Here is an 18,698-nt window from a genome sequence, read left to right on the forward strand (position 1 = left end):
CAAGTCCAGTAATAAATTCACTCCATTTTCTGGGAGGAGTGTTGCCGTTGTATAATCAATGATGATGAACCAAAGTGTGTCATCGGTGCATTGTGGTGTTGCCAGCAAAGTGACTGTACAATGACACATTCACAGACATTGTCGCCGTTGTTCGCGCAAACGAGCAGAACGTGACAGCTAAAGGAAAAGCATCTCATCTGCCCCCCCCCCCCCCCCCGCCCCCCCCCCCCCGTTTTTCCGGCCGAAAGGTGATGAAGCCACGACGGGCTGTATCTCTCGCAGTGCTCACCGGAGAAAGGAGAAAGTCGACTTGAGCCAGTTGTCGAAGATGCCAACTCATATGACTGACCTATTGTAGATGAGTGGATTATTTCCCTTAGAACAAGTCAATGTGCCGGCCAAATTATTGAGAAGCAGTTGTTTGAAGCTAAAATGAGTATGACTCGATGTTTATCTTGCTCCTCACGTTCGTTACACACAGAGAGGAGAGCGGCTCAAAAACAAAACGTGACGGGACACGTGGAAGACATTTCTCTTTCTCCGGTGCCTTTGTAGCGGGCATTGATTCAACGTGTTGGTAAAATGAAGTCGCTGTTGTTGTACTGCGGATGTCATTATTTTGCAGAGCTTGCGGATGAGCTGATTGTGTTCCTAATCGCAAAAAGCCAAAATTGGAACCGCGCCCTCCCTGCATTGTGTTTTTCTCAACGATTTGAAAGTTGGTCTTTTTTTCTTTTTCCTCTCATGTTTCTTCAACAAATGTTTTTCGCTTTTGATTTGATGCGGGTCAAGTTAGTTTCTGGATTTTCTCCGCAGCTCGTGTGGCTGGGATGGTGGGGAGGACGGCCCCTCCGCACGTCAGCGCACGTTGTCCTTTAATCCCACGCAGGGCCCGATTAATTTTAAAGCCGCTTTCTGTTTTTAAGCTCCCGTTCAGCACTCTGACTCAAGCTAGCATGCAAGCATCAACGCTGCGATACTTGCGTGGACTTAATGTCGACAAATGCTTTTCGAATCATTCGTGGCGCTGAAGACACATTTGCACTGCCTGCTCCCCGTGCCACCAATGTCAAAGTTTGGTGCCGATTGGCGGCAGCAAGTCGGCTTCGTTTCCGGTCAGTGTTGGCCTCCTAGCCACATAAAGTGCCGTGGCTCTCGAGCACCTTTTGCGAACCGTGTTTAAAAATGGACTTGGCAGATAAAAAATCTGCAGTGCTGCCCTGGACTCAAAACTGCAAGCACACACACACACATACACACACAGTTCCAGCACTTGCTGACTGAACACTGAGCCATGAGAATAGGTTGTTTTCATTGGGGGGCGGGGGCAAACCCTTTAGTCCCCCCCCCCCCCCTCTCTGGGTACACCTGGCGCTTTGGAGCCCACACGCTCATTGTCTCTGCCCAGTCAGCATTTGTGTGGCTGTGGCAGCAAAACCTCAACACTGCAGGCAATCTGGCGATTTGAACCTTTGCCGTCTTATTATCCCCCACCATGGAAGCATTTAAGATGACCCAGCAACGGTCGTCGGCATAGTTCCAAAATGAGAATCTTGAATGAGGAATGCGATGCTTCTCCTCTGCACCCATAAACCAAAAAAAAACAAAAAAAAAAACCCCACAAAACAATGAACAGAAGCAGAGGGTGTGAAAATTCAAAATACAGAAGGCCTAGCTTCTGCTCTTCATTCCAAGAATTTGGGTCGTGATCATTTGTGTCCATTTGAAATGGAGCCGACCCCTGATTTGAATTTTGGATTGACCTTTTGATGGTCTGAGGCAGGGGCCCAAAAATGTCCTCTTGAATCTCTCTGCAACTCTCTGAATCCTTGACCTTTTGACCTCACCACTGTGACACCGCTGGTTCGGTTATCCCGGCGTTGTGACAGCCGCCGCCTGTACCCGCTGTTCACTCAATCTTGCTTTTCCGAGCCCTTTTCATTGTCCAAATGCCGAGGCAGAAGTCATGCAACCGACTGCATAAAACACGGACAGCTGAAAGGAAGTACAGTGGAATTCCACGTTCCGAACCGAATTGGTTCCGCGAGCCCGTTTGGAAACTGAAACGTTCATAAATCGAGGTCATGCTTCCCATTGAAATGAATGGAAATACATTGTATCCGTTTCGCTTCGTGATTTATTATTATTATTTTTTTAACCGTGCGGTTGAAAATAGCAGCACGGATTTTTATGCGCGTCCATGTCGAGCACTCCCTTTAGCAGCAGTTTCCTTTTTCTTAAGAGCCATTCTGGCCCTTTCGCGCTTTTGTTCGCTTGTCGGCAAAAGTTCAAGCAGTCGACACGGGACCTACATCGGCAAGTTCCTCCATCCCGTGATTATTGAATGTAGGTGGAACCTCGGGCTGCAGCGCTGTGAGACTAAGACGGTCCTTAAGTGATATAAATCAAGGAAATCCTGAAGGATGGTCATTCTTCTCTCGATATCCTTCATCCAGTGGTCACCATGACAACAGACGAAGCAGAGAGTCACCAGAAGAAGCCGAAGCATCAGGAGGAGGCCGGCCAGGACGCAAAGCCGTCCTCTCCGGAAGAGGAACACCTGCGGACTCGCAACCGCAACTCGGCCGGCCGCGGCCTCTCCCGCCTCTTCTCCTCCTTCCTCAAGAGGCGCTCGCAGTGCGAGAGCGAGGGAGGGGAGAAGGGGGAGGAGGAGGAGGAAGAGGAGGAGGAGCAAGAAGCCAAAGCTCCCATTGCCGACCCTGAACCCGAGCTGAAAATTGAGGGAGAGGTGGCCCACGACCGGCACTCGGTCAGCAGCGCCGAGGCTCAGGTCAACACACGCAAACAAACACACACACACGCATCAGCGTCCATCTTTACCTGCTGTCATTTCAGCAGCAACGGCTGGTTTTCCTTGAATAGTTAGTTGTCTCTCGCCTAATGGATGCTGTGCGCTAGTTGGTCTTAATTGATCTGGAATTGCGTGACGCCTCCTTTTCCCTCAGGAGAAAAATAAATAAAAGGCGACGCCAGCCTTTGACTTCACCGGACTGTGTTTGCCATTTTCCGCGCTGTTACTCGCGCAGCTAGCACGTGATGTGTCGTACGGGTTCTTCTGCCCTCTGTGAGCCAGCTTGAAGATGTTTAATGACACACCGTTTGGAATTTCCTGCGAAACTAAACGCACCACAGAAAGATGAGAGATTACAAAGCATGCCTTGTATTTGATGCTCTGACGTTCATCTCGTCCGCTTGTGCTTAAATTAGGTGTTACGGTTTCTTTTGGTGGGCTTTTTTTAATTTCCAGGCAAGTATTTATGTATTTATTTATTTATTTATTTGGGGGGGGGGGGGTCTCAAATCATCTTTCTCAGGCTGCCCATGTAGAGAAGAACGAAGCTGAGGAGGGTGGAAAAGACAAAGAGCTCAACAAGGAGAACGCAGAGGTGGCTACGCTGGAGAAAGAGGAGGAGGGGAAGGAGGAAGGAAAGGAGGTTGGTTCTGAAGGTAGCAGTCACGGCGAGAAAGAAGAGAAGGCCGCAGAGGAGGAGTCCCAAACTCCCAAAGCTCCGCGTCGCCCCAAAACCATGCAGATCAAAGTCACCCTGCTGGATGACACTCTCTACGAGTGTGAGTTGGAGGTAAGAAACAACGTTGTCATATTTTGGTGATTTCACCTGAAAAAGGGGAATTTCGAGTGACTCTGTCGCTCGGATAAGTAATCGTTGAAGCCGACGTCAAAATCGTAGGGAACGGAGGAAATGCTGCCGCGACGTGGGGTTCACCATTTTGCTTGAAACCCGAAATCACCTCGCAGAGGACCTCCAATGTTTCTGAACTGATGAGTGTTCAGATTTCAATCGTTTTCAATCAACGTTTCATCCGCAAGGGGAGATCTTGCGCTTTACCTTGAAAAATGGACTTTGCATGCCCCAGCCAGTCCACCTCTGCTTCTGCAACATCGAGTACTGCGTGCGCTTCGACTGCGCCGACGTTATTGCAGCCGCGACGGTTGGCCGCCAGCCAGCTAGGTTTCAACCCCCCCCCCCCACCCCCCCTTGTCCTTTTCTAGATGAGCCAATTGTTGGAAAAGACCAAGAAGCAAATTCCCCTCGTGCGAGACTTTAAAAACATTTAACGTCGTTAAATACATGAGTCAGCGTTTGTATTTTATCTCACAATATGGAGAGCCAAGATATCGAAGGGAAGTCACGGTATCGCCTCCGACACTCCCCCAGTCCTTTAGCCTCACTCCTGAAGAACACAAGTGTCACTTGTACCACGCGACCGACCATCGGTCGAATGGTCAACAATCCCGAGCGTAGCGTCTTACCTTCTTTCGAAACCAACCAACCAACAAACAAACAAACAAAAAGATTTCATAATAATATGCGGTGATTCTGTACCGGCAGGTCACAGTGAGTTATCCATCAAGACCCCGATACAACAACAACAAAAAAAAAAACCCCAACCTGAATGGAACAGTTGGAATTGGATCAGGTTACTCTTATCAATCTCACAGAATAGAGCGATTCCTCCTCCTTTCGGAACAACAAGGGTGACTTCATGAAATGTCACCATTCAAAACTATTGAAGGAGGTTCATCGGCGAGCCGACCAGGCTCCTTGGCGATGTGATCTATTTTTAGAACAAACATCTCTCATTTGCCGAGCACCTGCTTCCGTCTGATGAAAAGCTGTTAGCGCTCCTCGGGGCAAGGACACTGTCCCCCCCCCGAACCCCTTATAAGATAAGATATCCTTATGTGCTGTTCTCACCATCCGCTCGGCCCCGTTTAACACCAAACATGAAAGGACTGTCCCCTCCCTGGAAGTCACTGTCTGATATGTCTGTGTCTTGATGATGGTTGTTGTTGTTGTTGTTTTTTGTGCTTGTGTCAGAAACATGTCAAGGGCCAGGAGCTGTTCACAAAAGTATGTGACCACCTCAATCTGCTGGAGAGGGACTATTATGGGCTGCTCATCTGGGAGACGCCCAAAGCCAAGGTGAGCCGGCGTCAACCCGTCACTCGTTTGGAGCCGCTCCGGCAAACGCCACCTCCGTATTCCGGCCCAAAAGCCGCCCGCAATCTGTAAATGTCCACGGGAAGCGCTCGGGGCGGGGCGGGGAGCCTCATCCGCGAGAAGGTAGATGATGACGTGGCTTCTTTACGGATTTCTTTGTAGACTTGGATGGACCTGGCCAAGGAGATCCGCAGGCAGGTGCAAGGTAAGCTCAATATGCCCCCCCCCCCCTCACGATGGCATTCCCCATGCAGCTCGAAGGCTACGCCAGTAGGATTTATGATGCCACTTCATTTCAAGGTTCTCGCTATGATTTCACGTTCAATGTGAAATTCTACCCGCCGGATCCAGCCCAGTTATCCGAAGACATCACAAGGTACAGCACTCGTCCGCTTCGGTCAGACTTGCGACCATGTTTCACTGCATGAAAAGCTTCTTTTCCACGGCCGCTATTTGCCTCTGCAGACCAAATGCTCTCGAGATACGCTTGAGTTGTGCTCGTTTTGATATTTGACCCAACCTAACGGGTGATACGTATTCATAAGTCTGGAAGTTCTTCTGGACCATTGTGGTATAAGTGCCAGAAAAAGCAAATAAGATGCGCAGTTAATGTTTGCCGCGGCAAGTTTCGGATGACATTTAGTCTTTTTTTTTTTTTTTTTTTTTCCCCCAGAAAATTTCTGCAGGTTTTTGTTGTCGTTGCGGGTTCCGTTTTAGGCGTGCGTTATTTACCGGCATCTCAACTTGTCATCTTCAAGGTATTACCTGTGCCTCCAACTGCGTAAGGACATCCTGCAAGGGCGTCTGCCCTGCTCATTTGTCACCCTGGCCTTGCTTGGCTCCTACGCTCTGCAGTCAGAGCTGGGCGAGTATGACCCCGAGGTGCACGGCAGTGACTACGCCAAGGAGATGAAGATGACTAATGGGCAGAGCAAGAAGCTTGAGGAGAAGATGATGGAGCTTCACCGCACTTACAGGTCAGAACACTGGAACACTTGAACAATCAAGTGCTCGGATACATTCAAGTCACGCTTCGAGGCCACATATACAATCGTCGTCATCATCATCATCATCATTGCACGGCGAAGCCTCGCTATAACGCGGCTCACCTTTTTACGGCTTCGCATTGCCCTCTGCGTCCCGATTGGCTGAGGCACCGTCGGCCAGCGTCAACAGTCTCCGCGCCTCGTCTCTGTCCGGCTCGCCAACGAAAAAACGCTTGTTGATCTTTGCTCTGAGTTCCATACTCCAAAAGGAAGCTCATGACTCCGCGTTTACCTGCGATCAATGAGGGTTGACTGTATCTGTCAAGGTGTGACTTGGCTTTGCTTTTGCAGGTCAATGAGTCCGGCCCAGGCTGACATGATGTTCCTGGAGAACGCAAAGAAGCTGTCCATGTATGGAGTTGACCTACACCAGGCGAAGGTGAACACAGTTGGCGCACTTTCATTACAAAAGCAAATCATTGATCTTTTTTTTTTTTTTTTTTGGTGGTGGTGGGGAGATACTGTGACAGCAAAGCAGCTACATGATCCCCACAGACAATATTAGGCTGGATTTTAGAAGTCAAGAGTTCCTGATGCCCCCCCCCCCCCCCCCCAATAAGGCAGAAATCAGGTCAATGCGTTTGCATCGAACGGGGATTTCATTCGGCTATGGTGCCTCTTCGAATCGCACGCTGCCCCCTTGTGGCGTTTTAATAAATGATCACGATGCGGCACTGTCATGTCATCCCAATGAGTCGATGCAATTCGCTTTGAGTATGCGTTTTGCCGAAGGGAATCCGGTTCACTTTGGTGCATCCTGCCATGTACAAACGTATGAAATAGTAAAACTCGTTGGAAAAGCATCACCGTTGCGGTTTTTTTTTTTTTTTTTTTTTTTTTGGTCAGGATCTCGATGGCGTCGGCATCATGCTGGGAGTTTGCTCCAATGGCTTGATGGTTTATAAAGACAAACTGAGGATCAACCGCTTTCCCTGGCCCAAAGTCCTGAAAGTCTCCTACAAGCGCAGCAGCTTCTTCATCAAGATCCGCCCATCTGAGGTACACCGTCTCAAAAGCAAACATTCAAGGGCTTCCGCAGACGCTTTTTCAAATCTCCGGCTGGCGGTCTGCCATCTTGCCATGTCCTCGAGCAGGTAGAGCACTATGAGAGCGCCATAGGCTTCAAACTACCTCACTACAAAGCTGCCAAGAAACTGTGGAAAGTGTGTGTCGAACATCACACGTTCTTCAGGTATCGTATGAGGATCCTTGGACGTCCGCCTCACGGCGATGCGAACACATTGTGAGACCCAAGTCCAACTCTGTTTGCGTGTGCAGGCTGACATCCACCGAGATGGTCGCGACTCCCAAGAAGTTTCTGCCTCTGGGCTCCAAATTTCGCTACAGCGGTCGAACTCAGGCTCAGACCAAACAGGCCAGCTCCCTCATTGACAGACCGGCGCCTCTTTTCCAGCGCACTTCCAGTAAGAGGAACTCCCGCAGCATGGACGGAGGTAGAGCGCTGAATAGCGAGCGACGTTGTCAATGGAGGATCCCCTGGACCGTTCTCCATGCAGGGGGGGTGTTCAACTCTCTCTTGAACGTCTCCCTCCTGTGTCCCCCCACCCACCCCCACCCCAGCCATGGCATCCACCCCAGACAACAAATCAAGCCGCCCGGTCAGCGCGCCCGTCATGTCGCCGCTGTCTCCTGGGGAGAAGGCGCCGCCGTCGCCGCTGTTACGCAGCCTTCATCCGCCCAACCGCGGCAACGGCGCCGCGCCCAAGTTCCGCCGCTCTGCCGACAGGAAGGCCGAGGCGAAGGGCCACGCTCGGAAAACCGAATCCACCAAAACCCCGAGCCCCAGAGCGGAGTCCACTCCGGAATTGAAGGTATGGAGCAGGAAGCCTGGCTTCTTGTTTGTGTTGTTGTCGTCGGGGGGGGGGGGGGGCTCCAACACGCAGTAGCACCCATTCAATCGACCATTTGAATGACACCCAGTCTAAAATCTACCCCCAGCGCGCTCCCGTTCACCTTCATTATTCGGCTTCCATTCAAAGGACGACTCGAAATGTATGGCTGAAAAGTTTGAGTTTGCGGCTCGTGCGCCGACTCGATCCTGACGCGCGTGAGCTGTGTCTGTACCACCAGACGGCGGCCGGGAGAGAACGGAGACGTTCGCCCTCTGTGACCGCCGCCAATGGGGAACGGGAGAAAAAGACCCAGGTTTGTCTCTTCACGTGACGCATGACCAGACCCAATAAAATTCAAGGGCAAAGCGCGAAGGAGATGGGCTTCATTTTGGAAACCAGAATGAAAGCGACATTGTTGCAAGGTAGACGCAGTCAGTGGCCTCTTCCTTTGGGGCGGCCGTCGTGCACCCGAGGCGAGCCCCTCCTTTCTCTGCTGAGCACTTTAAAACAGCCACTCGCGCCTTCCGCCGTCACGCGCTCGACTTTGGAGTCGGCCAATCCTCCATCAAGCGTCTCCAGTCGGTCCAAAGTGCCGCTGCTCGCCTCTGGACTCTTGAGGTCTTTGGAAAACAAATCTTAGCATCTTCCAATCTCTGAATGGCCTGACCCCCACCGTAGCTCTCGGAGCTCCGTGCGCCAGGTCTGCGAACCGGACGCCGTTCGAGGTCACTCTTTGGACTGACCTCGCGCTAAACGTTGCCGTTCTGCGGCTTTTGACTCGGCCCGAGACTTGATTTTTCGCTCGACTGTTTTTGTGCTGCCGACTGACTTGTCTTTGTGATCAATTTATTGCTGCGTGTGCCGCACTTTGTATCCAGCGGTGGTTGTTTTCAAGTGCTTTAGAAATACATTTGAGTAGGGAAAAAGAATCGACCGAAAGAGCGACTGTTAATATTACGGCCGACGCGGCATCGCATTTTCCAGCTCGGTTGCGCGTGTGCGGCGTGCCCTTCACTTTGACAAACGATTTGAGAATCCTAACGCAAAGCATTGTTTTTCCTCTCTGATGGGAGAGCAGCAGTGTCCTCGGGACAAATCAAAGATGGAGACCACGCGAGTGAGGAAGGTTAGCATCACGTCTGCTAACCGGCTTTGCTCATGCTTGCGTCAGTTCCACGTTTGGTGTCTCCGAGAGACCGTTTTGGCCGCCTTTTTCTCTGGATGTTGTGCGTCCATGCCCCTGTAGCCGACTTGATTTTTCATATCGCTTTTTGCCGGCTGCTGTTTGATGTGAAATGATGGCTTCTGCTTTTTTTTTATTTTTTATTTTTTGTTTCCCCCCCATCGCCTCCACGCAATATGCAGTCATTGAAATCCGTTTCGATTTTCCGTACCGCGTCAAACTCCGGTTTCTTGCAACCATTTTATTTTCTTCCGCCGTTCCTGCTTTTGTTATTTGGTTGGTTTGTTTGTTTTTGCCCTGACCGATGCTTCTCATTGGACTCCCTTGGAAGGCAAGCGCAATAGTTTGTTGTGAATGACTGCACAATGAATAGCAACCAGATGTTCTTGTGTGCCCCCCCCCCACCCCCACCCCTATTTTCCCCCCTACAGAAACGGGCTAAGAAACTTGAGGGTGAAACTATTTATATCAGACATAGCAATTTAATGTTGGAGGTTTGTATGGTCTTCTCTTCTGTTTTGAATGTTGCCTTCATGTTTTTCTGCCTGCTTCATACATGGGTCGACTTTTTTTTTTTTTTTTTTTGACTCTTTTGTGTCTTTTTCCTCATTGTGTTGTTTTCAGCTTGACCCGAAAGGCTTGGCATGCACCATTTTCCTCTCTGACTCTGATGCAAGTAACTCGACTTCTCTTTAACATGATCACCTTTCCATGATCCACACGCCAGCATGACTGGGAGAGAGCTTTCGTGTGCGACGTTCGCATTGAGAATCTGAAACTGGGTGGCAAGTGTGCCGTTTTGTCCTCCTGTAAAGAGCGTCAAACGTCGAGAAATGTCCAGCCCGTTTGACGAGAGAAGACAAGAATGTTGTCAAGCGTTTGATCGAGATGCTTCCAAACCGTTTCAACAATCTCACGCTTGTTCACACAAACGCCGAAGCTGAACGGGAACGGTCAGCCCTTTTGGATCCAGACGCTAAAGTGTCCGGTTGCGGCGATTCAGGTGGGCCGGTCTGAGCGGCGAATTTGCGGGGCTTTCTTGACCGTGTACAGCGGGGGGGGGGGGGGGGGGGGGGGGGAGTTCCAAACTACGGCGCCGGGGCCATTGCTGAAAATATTTTCCGGGTATTGAATTATGATGTGCTGGATGACAAAATCGGTTTTCAGTTCTTACAATCTTCCGTGAGGGAACCGCAGAATGAAATGTGTTCCCCCCCCAGTCAATGACCGTGGACGCTCATCTCATTGTGCGGTCGCATTCTTGAAGAATCATGGTTGCTTCTTGTCCTTTTGTCCTCCATGACCATGCCGTCAGTCATAGTGTGCACATTGACATTCATTTTGCATGCAACCATTTTTTTTTCTTTATACCTGTGACCTTTTTCCATTTTTTTCTTTTTTTCCCCTTGATCACATTTTTTTTCCCCCATTCTGTATCTCTCTCCCTCCTTGAAGGACGTGGATAAGACCCAGACGGAGATCATGCGTCACCACACAAGCATCAGTGAGTTGAAGAGGAGTTTCATGGAGTCCGTCCCAGAGCCTCGACCCAGCGAGTGGGACAAGCGTCTTTCCACCCACTCGCCTTTCCGCACGGCGAGCATCAACGGCCAGCTGCCACCAGCGGTGAGTCGGCCGGCGGGTAATGCCACCTGCCTCTCTTCTTGATATAGAGGGCGACATTTTATTTTCCTTGAATACAAAGTTCATCCGTCACGCTAAGCCTTTTGGACAAAGCTGTTCAATTCATGGATCTGAACACCAACGCAAAAAAAAAAAAAAAAAAAAGTAGCCAACATGTTTTGCGTTGGCCTTTTTCAAGTCAACTGCTCTGCTGTCTCCTGAGATGAACAGCTCGTCACCACCAAAATTTGTTGCAAAAGTTAAAATGTTATTGACACTTGCATGTCGGCATGTTGAGGGTTGAAGTTAGGAGCCAACAACGGTAAGGCTGCCCGAGATTGATTTGGCAGCTTTTTTAATATATTTTTTAAACTGTACCCCGATGATCCACTTGATGGCGCTGCCGGCTTGTGTCGTTCTTTGGCTTCTGCATGGGCCATAAGGGGGCTTTGTTTGTTTGTTTTTGTTGCAACCGTGCTCGATGTGAGGATGTGCTCAGTTGCGCCACGTGCAAAGCAACCGCGCGTCGCATCTGAGGCTCAGGCAGGTCAAAGGTCACCGCAGCCAAGCCCAGCATGGCACCCGCAGGCCGTGGCTTACCGGCGACAATGAACACCCCATCTGGAACATCTCCACGCTGCGCTTGGCTGCAAAACTCAAAGCCTCGTTATCAGAATGTGTGTCCCGGCAAAGATTTTTGCTCTTGTTGCTAGCGGCCGCACACGCAAGGCTGCCTAACAAATGAGTCGGGGAAAAAGTTGCAAAGCCAAAGGTCTTGGATCCTAACTTGTCGTTGTTTTTTTTTTGTTTTTTTAAATCATGGCCTTGCGCTGGCTTTGTTCTGCCAATGGCTGCTCGCACAGCGTGTCGTCTTGCTTGATGGAGCAATGCGCCGCATGGCTGGGTTAGCCCGGATGATGTCGTGGCATGTGTTGAACCTGGTCGGCGTTTGAAGGGCAAAAAGAATAGCAAAAGCCGAGGGACCAATCGATAAGATTTCTTCTGGGACCTGTCTCCTTCCCCTACCATTCCTTACTGTCCCCCGTCGTCTTTTTATGTTTTCAAGGCTGTTGTCTCGTCCTTCCCCCAAATAAGTTGATGCATTTCTCTTTCAATCAAAACAGGACATTTAACATTTGCCTTTCGCAATGTAAGTGCAGGAGATGTTCCTCGTTCCGTACGATCGCAAATGCTGGCCTTCCTTTTTTTTTTTTTTTTTTTTTTTTTTTTGAAATGACATTTTACCCAGCAGTCATTTTAACCTAATAAAATCGTAAAATAGCAAGAGTACATTTAAAAAAAAAATCCTGTTCAATTTTGGCGAGGATCTGTGTAACCTCAACGGTGTCTTCCTCGAGCGCTTTCAAACCACCACGGGCGTCCACAAAGTGCTGTACAAAAAACAAAAACAGTCCAACTCAAAACAAAGTCTCGTGCCGAGTCCAACGCCAAAGACTCCAAATGAGGTTTTTCGAAGACGAGAGGTCATTCAGAGAGCGAGCGGCAGCGGAAAGTCCTCCAACTTCTAATCGTGTCCGTCCGCAGAGCTAAGGCGGGGCCAGGCCATTTCCAGATTGGAAAACCAATGATGGCATCTTCCAAAGAACTCAAAAATGAGCCGGCAGAGTAGTTCTCTGCTCTCTCTCATGAGGCGAGGGACGGCATTCGGGACCACCCCGAGACGCTTATTTCTAAGTTGAGGCACTCGATGGTTGGCTTTTTGCAAACTTATTTGTACATTTGGGCACGGAATGAGCTCAACGAATAGACGCAGGCCCAGCATAACGTCGACAAATGTCTTTACGGAATCGTGGGGGAACTGCTCAGGTGTTTTTTTTTTTTTTTTTGTCCGTACGGTCCATGACGCGAGCTGTGTCCATCCAGAATGGAGAAAACAACCCCCTAGCGATATCGCCGAAAGCTTTCCCGCCTTGTTGGTCCCACTTGCCATCTGCATGTTCCACCCCGTCTGTTGATTGTTATTTGTCTTTTCTGGTCTTCCGCTGCTGAGCACAGCGAGGGAGCCGGTCACTGTTTGGACCAAAGGTAAGCGCATGTGGCTTGGCCCCGACGCCGGGGGAACCGCCGCTCTTCAGGCATGGTTTTCTGCCGGATGACGAGGACGGTGAGGTGCATTGGGTAGATGACTGCGAGGAGGAGGAGGAGGAAGAAGAAGAAGAGCGGCCAGCCGGTGGCCACGCTTCAGAGGTGGCCATCGGCGTGCCAGATGAGGCCAGGCGCTCGGACGGCTCCGCCGAGGGCGGCCCTTGCAGGCTGCGCTCGCGCGACGGCCGCTCTCGCACGTCCTTCTTCCTGTCGGCGCTGCTGGCGATGGCTCTGACCGCGCTGTGGTTGGCTTTCGTTTGAAAAACAAACGTGCGCATTGTACAACGGAACGCGGCCTCGCCAAAATGATTGCCGCAAAGCAAGTCTGGCGTGATCTCTGCGCCGGCGGATGAAAGCAGCGATATGGCCCCTGTCGTCTTTTGATCGGTCGCAAATGAGTCCAATCCCAAGTGGAAAATAATTCTGCTTATGTTGTTGATGAGTCCCGCTTGGTCCATTTCATCTTTTATTTCAATCTGTATTTGTGTCAAACCGTTTGAAAGGAATGAAAACATGTCCAATGACTCTTGTCTTGATCTTTGTGGTCAGCACCAGTGCTTTAAAAGCGGCTATTTCAAAGCAAACAGCACGTCCTTGTCTCAACTGGTCCGTGCCCCCCCCCGCCCCCCCAAAAAAATGGAGGCCTCCTCATACGCATGCACTGCAACCTTTATGTGGCCCAGCACCCGCAGACGGCGAACGTTCTCCCCGTTGGCCGGCTCCTGCTCAGGCAGACGAGGAACATTCCAGAGCTGCAAAGGAAAGGCGCCGGCTATCGCGATGGTGGACGCATCCAGATTCCAATCGGAAGCTGCTTTTTTTTGCACACCTATTCAAGACAACTTGCGGGGACGTTTTCCATCCGACGCAACCGCTTCTCGGATCTGACATTATCATCCCGATGAAGACAATGACTGCAACCAAATAGCTTTCACTCACTTGTGTTTCTGCAATGTTTTGATTGACTTGGCTCATGCTCGGAAGTTACGATCTCTTAACGTCTAAAGAAAAATGTCTGATGTTTGGCCTTCTTTTACTTGGGATGAATCATGTCGGATGAAATTGTGTTTCTTTGGCTTGACAACTTTGGCCTGTAGTGCAGTGCACATGAACGAAAGGGGGGGAAAAAAATGTTCCTCAACATTGCTGATTAGTAGTGGTCGATTTTTCAGTGTTGCATGAAGCGCTAGACATCCCAACAGCTTTGTGACTCTATTAAATCGCTGTGCATGGCTGCAAATGGGTTTTGCTGCTGGCGTGAGTGAGCTTGTTTCTGACTGTGGGGTGGGTTTTTTTTATTTTTATTTTTTTTGCAGTCTCCAGTGCTGAAGACCCAGACAATCACCATCTCGGATGTCACCAACTCTCTTCGAGGAAGCGTGGCCCTAAAGGACATCCCCTTGGTTCACACGGAGACAAAGACGATTACATACGAGTCAGCCCAGGTAAGAGGCTTTCGATGGAAAAAACACCGCACGCCAGAACCATCGGCATTCTCTCTCATTTCTCATACTGGGACCGCCGCGTTGGCATGAGGCCTCGCGGCATCGCCAACCAGCCCGAAGAAAGGCCCCGAAATCATAATCATCACGTGCTTTGTCGTCGTACCTTTTGTGATGTAAAATGATGATTTGAGGCCGATGGCTGAAAAGGCGTCTCTCCCGCAGCCGCTGGACCCCTTTGCGGAAAGGGACACGGGAGTCCTCCTGAGTGCCCAGACCATCACATCCGAGACCGTCAGCACCACCACCACCACCCAGATCACCAAGGTCTGCCTCGCCGATCAATACGGGCCGCGTACTCGAATGCTGCGGTTGCGCTGTCCGTTCAACCCGCCGCAGCGGCGGCGTGCCGATGTCACTCGCAAGCGCGCTCTCGCACATCGGGCGATGGAACGATACAAATCACGAATGATGCGCACGCCGAGAGGACTTTGATGCTACGATCTGTCGTCAGTTTCATGCCTTCTACTTGTACGTTGCCATTTTTTTCCCTTGACCGCGGATAGCATCAAACGACAACATGGCTTTCCCTCTCTCCAACATCCCTCACTTGACAGCCCATAAACCAGCTGACCTGGCATTTGCAATAAAGAGGCTCTTTAATAGGCGCTCAAGGATGAACCACCGTTTATTGGCGGCCGTCCGGGTGACGCCGGTCACAGACGATTGGACTCGGTCCTTTGTCGGAGAAGGTGGGGGGAGAGAAAGCTCCTCGGTTGCGCACTGGAGAGTCCTGTCAAGCCAGCGGCAATTGAACAAAACAAGAACCCACAAAACGCCAATTGACTCCGACTGACGCTAAAACACTCCCCTAGTCCGAAGCAAAGTATTTTGACCTTGCGTTTCGGTTCGATAGTGACTCGGAGAGGCGGCCAAACGAATTACCCCGAGTTGTCGCTTCAGTGATTTGCGTGTGTGTGTCATGCTAGCTGGCGCTAAGCTAACATCGGAGGGCTTCTCAGATCCAGCGTCCGAGTTTGCGAACAGATTCGTGCACAGCTCTGTGTATATGTGTGGGATATTTTTGAATGCCCACTTTTCCAATGAGCCAATGACCCCCCCCCCCCCAAAAAAAAACATCCCAAAACGCTGTTTGCTAATCGGATCGTGCAAAACACCGAACAGAAACAGAAGAGCAATATATGCCCGGAAAAGAAGAAAAAAAGTGAGCCTGAAAAATCTGTTGAAATTCCAGGACCGACCAAGCCGAGCTGATTTGTCATGTGTCAGATGTGTTCACCCCCCCCCCCCCTTCGCCCCCTGCACCCACCTTGAAATGTTTAGTTTCAGCCCTATCGTGTCTGTCGCAGACGGTGAAAGGAGGCATCTCAGAAACTCGCATCGAGAAGAGGATCGTCATTACCGGAGACACCGAAATTGATCATGACAAGGTGAATTGTGCTTTGTTCACATTCAAAGGGCGCTATGTTCGTGAATGGAGGGGGGGGGGGGGCAAGCAAGCTTTGTCATATTGTGTCCCGGCTTGGTTTGTCGCGTTTTGTTGTCACCTAGTTTCTGAAAATGGTGGCCGATAGTCAGCAAAATTCATATGCGCCGCTCGGTGGACAGGCGTAGGATTGCGCATATGAACGTAGGCGCTAACGGGCTAAGCCCACTCCCAGCGGCGGGGGGGGGGGGGGGGGGCGACAATTAACGTTTGGCCGCCGACACGGCCAAGGTGAGCGCAAGTTGATTCCGTTTTCAGCCGCCAAGCTCGCCTGTGCCAGCGGCCGAACGCAAAGTGCCGCCCGGCTAAGGCGAAGATGGTCAAAGCCGTCGATCGGCATCGACGCGCGGTGATTTCACGACGCCGGGATGCTTCCATTTGGACGGCGCCATAGATTCTTCATACTGAAGCGGAAATGATTTGCACGATGAACTCGGCAATCGCACGCGCATACCAAGTGCATCTGTTCCACCGGCTGTTTTAATTTATCACGCGCGACTGAAGAAGCCTTCGCCGGTTGTTGTTTCCTGTGTTCAGGCTTTGGCTCAGGCTATAAAAGAAGCCAAAGAACAACACCCGGATATGTCGGTCACCAAAGTGGTTGTCCATCAAGAAACGGAGATTTCCCCCGAGTGAGACCGACCGGCTCGTCCCTCGCAAGGTTGGTACGCCGCTTCCGCTGCGTTTGCCGGCTCGCGTTCAAGTGTAAAGCGTCGCACGAAACGAGCGGCCGAAGCTCCCTTTCCAAAGTGGGCCGTATTTGGGCTCCGAGGTGCTGCGCCTTTCCCGTTCTTGCTCGAAAGCGGTGCTTTCCTTTTTTTCGCCGTCGCCTCTTTCTGCATGCGGCCCCGCCAGTAAAAACTTTGGCCACCCCTGCGCCGAATGGACCTGGAAGGAGGCAACGGGGGTCACACCCAAGCCGGATGAGCCCACTCGATTTGCCGAAAGGGAGTCGTGCAAAATAGGGAAGGGGGCTCAGCATGGAAAAAAGCTTGCCCCGCCGCCAGAATGCCGCGCGTGCTCCGACGTGAAACGAAGGCCCTCGGAATGCGCTTTGTTTAGTCACGGTGCCCATGTGGCTTTCATCACAGAGGCCCCCGTTTACGGAATGTTCAAGGCCCAGGCCGGGAGAGGCTGGAAGGCTTCAGCCGGACGGACTCTGCTGCCGTGTAAACACGGCGCTCGACCTCCCACGTTGCTCTTTGTATGGGGGGGATGTGCGACCGGAATCTCCCCCCCCCCCCCCCCCCTCTTGGAGCGCCGAAGAAAACGCAGAAATTTTTGGGCATCTCCCGCCGTCGTCAGGGGGAGAAAAAAAAAGTGTGCCAGCAGGTACGAGTTGGCTTGCGAGAATTTGTCAGACGACTGAAAACAGAAGAAGAATGTTGGTATTTCTTTCTTTGCTGTTTTCATTCACCCCAAAATGTTTGGAGCTTTTTAGAGCTGACGACTGCGATTCTCCCAATCGAATGTCGGCCAGGGAATGGCTCACAAGGGCGCTGAAAGAAGTGAAGCAGCATCCAAAATGGACATTCAAACACTGATTCTATCCTCTTTTTTTCTCTTTCTCTCTCCCTCCATCCCCCCTCAATTTTCCTTCCCTATGACTCGGCATCACGTCGGCCCGGCAGCGCAGAGGCGCGGGGGCTCTTTTCTCCGGGCGCTGCGTTTTTTTTTTCTCCCCCGTTCCCCCACAAACATGGCCGGCAGGTTGACGGACCACCTCCAAATTGTCCCGATAGATGTGAGTGTGAGTTTGTCCGGGTTTGCCCCCGCGATGGGCTGGCGACCGCTTCAGGGGTGTGCCCGAAGGCGGCCGGGACGGCGGGCTCCCTTGCCAGGAGAAGCGGCTTGGAAAACGAATGGATGGATGGATGACTCTGATCTCGATGCCCTCATAGCCCCCCCCCCCCCCCCACCACTCACTCCCCCCCCACATCACACCCTTTTTTTACCTCAGAGCTGCGAGCGTCTTTGACACGAACCTCCAGACCACATCGCACGGACCAACTCCCTGACGGAACCTCGGGAAGTTGCTCGCCGGGGGAGAAATTTCCCGCCGCTGCTCGACTTCCTGCCAAAACGCCGTCCCACCGGCCGATCCCCAACGACGCACCTTTTATCAGGAACAAAAACCACACTTGTGAAATGAGACGGAGAACATTTTTCCAAAATGGGGCATTTGGTCTTTTAATCTTTGTGATGACGGAACTTTATTTTTGTAGAGCTTTTCTTACAATCCCAATTGGTTAGCGATCATGTGGGGAAACGCCGGGTTTGTTTTTAATGGAAGCGATGTGATCCAAACACGGAGAACGTGGCTGATTGTACACATCCGGACTCAAGGTTCCTTTTCCGCTCGCTTTGATTTCTTGTACAGTCCATGATTCGTGTCTCCGGTTCCCTTTTAATGTGAAGAAATGTTTTGTTTTTTTCTTCTTCTTCGTTGTGGAAAAGAATCTTCCCTTTCTTGACACCCTCGTTTTCAGCACTTGTTGACTTCTTGTTTGCTTTGCACTTGCTGTCGCGTTTGCGTCGGAGACTCGGGCGTTGATTTCTGCTCGCCTGCGCCGCCCGTCAGAGGCCCTCTGAGCTCACGTGCCACGTTGGGGGCGCGGCGCCTTTCGGACCAGCGCTCGACTTTGGCGTTTCGTTTGCCGGCGTCCGAAAGGGCATCGCTTCCGCCGTGCGCTCGGGATGAGTTCAATCGATTCAAACGTTGCTTTGATGTCGCCGCCGCTGCTCCTGAAACGAAATGATTGACGGGATTTTTCCGTCCCTCATTCTTTGACATTTTCCTTTTGCGCGAGCCGTGTTTTCCCCAAAAATTGAGTGGTAAAAACTAAAGCCCCCCCCCCTTTTTTTCTTCTTTAATTACCTCTGTCAACGCTTTTCCACCTGTTGCCAAAAGCGCACGCGATCTTTTGGTCTGCATGGACCTGCAATTGAGCGG

At 51.1% G+C, this 18,698-nt stretch overlaps 1 protein-coding gene across 18 annotated transcripts in view; it reads left to right on the forward strand.

Annotated features, from left to right (window-relative positions):
* Window positions 1-18,698, forward strand: part of epb41a (erythrocyte membrane protein band 4.1a) — a 28,917-nt gene that overhangs the window by 954 nt on the left and 9,265 nt on the right. For 2 of the 18 annotated variants that reach the window (XM_086137152.1, XM_086137153.1), the window contains exons 2-22: window positions 2,457-2,791; window positions 3,336-3,602; window positions 4,863-4,967; window positions 5,148-5,190; window positions 5,286-5,361; window positions 5,744-5,962; window positions 6,323-6,410; window positions 6,878-7,030; window positions 7,126-7,223; window positions 7,310-7,485; window positions 7,613-7,863; window positions 8,123-8,197; window positions 8,963-9,010; window positions 9,499-9,561; window positions 9,692-9,739; window positions 10,523-10,693; window positions 14,113-14,241; window positions 14,464-14,565; window positions 15,609-15,689; window positions 16,283-16,406; window positions 17,377-18,221. In XM_086137152.1, the coding sequence (XP_085993278.1) occupies window positions 2,465-2,791; window positions 3,336-3,602; window positions 4,863-4,967; window positions 5,148-5,190; window positions 5,286-5,361; window positions 5,744-5,962; window positions 6,323-6,410; window positions 6,878-7,030; window positions 7,126-7,223; window positions 7,310-7,485; window positions 7,613-7,863; window positions 8,123-8,197; window positions 8,963-9,010; window positions 9,499-9,561; window positions 9,692-9,739; window positions 10,523-10,693; window positions 14,113-14,241; window positions 14,464-14,565; window positions 15,609-15,689; window positions 16,283-16,381 (2,619 nt within the window). In that variant the 5' untranslated portion in view covers window positions 2,457-2,464 and the 3' untranslated portion in view covers window positions 16,382-16,406; window positions 17,377-18,221. Of the gene's footprint in view, window positions 1-326; window positions 2,347-2,456; window positions 2,792-3,335; window positions 3,603-4,862; window positions 4,968-5,147; window positions 5,191-5,285; window positions 5,362-5,743; window positions 5,963-6,322; window positions 6,411-6,877; window positions 7,031-7,125; window positions 7,224-7,309; window positions 7,486-7,612; window positions 7,864-8,122; window positions 8,198-8,962; window positions 9,011-9,498; window positions 9,562-9,691; window positions 9,740-10,522; window positions 10,694-14,112; window positions 14,242-14,463; window positions 14,566-15,608; window positions 15,690-16,282; window positions 16,407-17,376; window positions 18,222-18,698 lie in introns of those variants that run through there. The other 16 variants (XM_086137137.1, XM_086137136.1, XR_015103771.1 and 13 more) reach the window with 16 other exon arrangements.

The sequence above is a fragment of the Hippocampus guttulatus genome, chromosome 18 (assembly GCF_054856545.1).
Source record: "Hippocampus guttulatus isolate MCC_2025c chromosome 18, RoL_Hgut_1.0, whole genome shotgun sequence".
Classification (NCBI taxonomy): Eukaryota; Metazoa; Chordata; class Actinopteri; order Syngnathiformes; family Syngnathidae; genus Hippocampus; species Hippocampus guttulatus.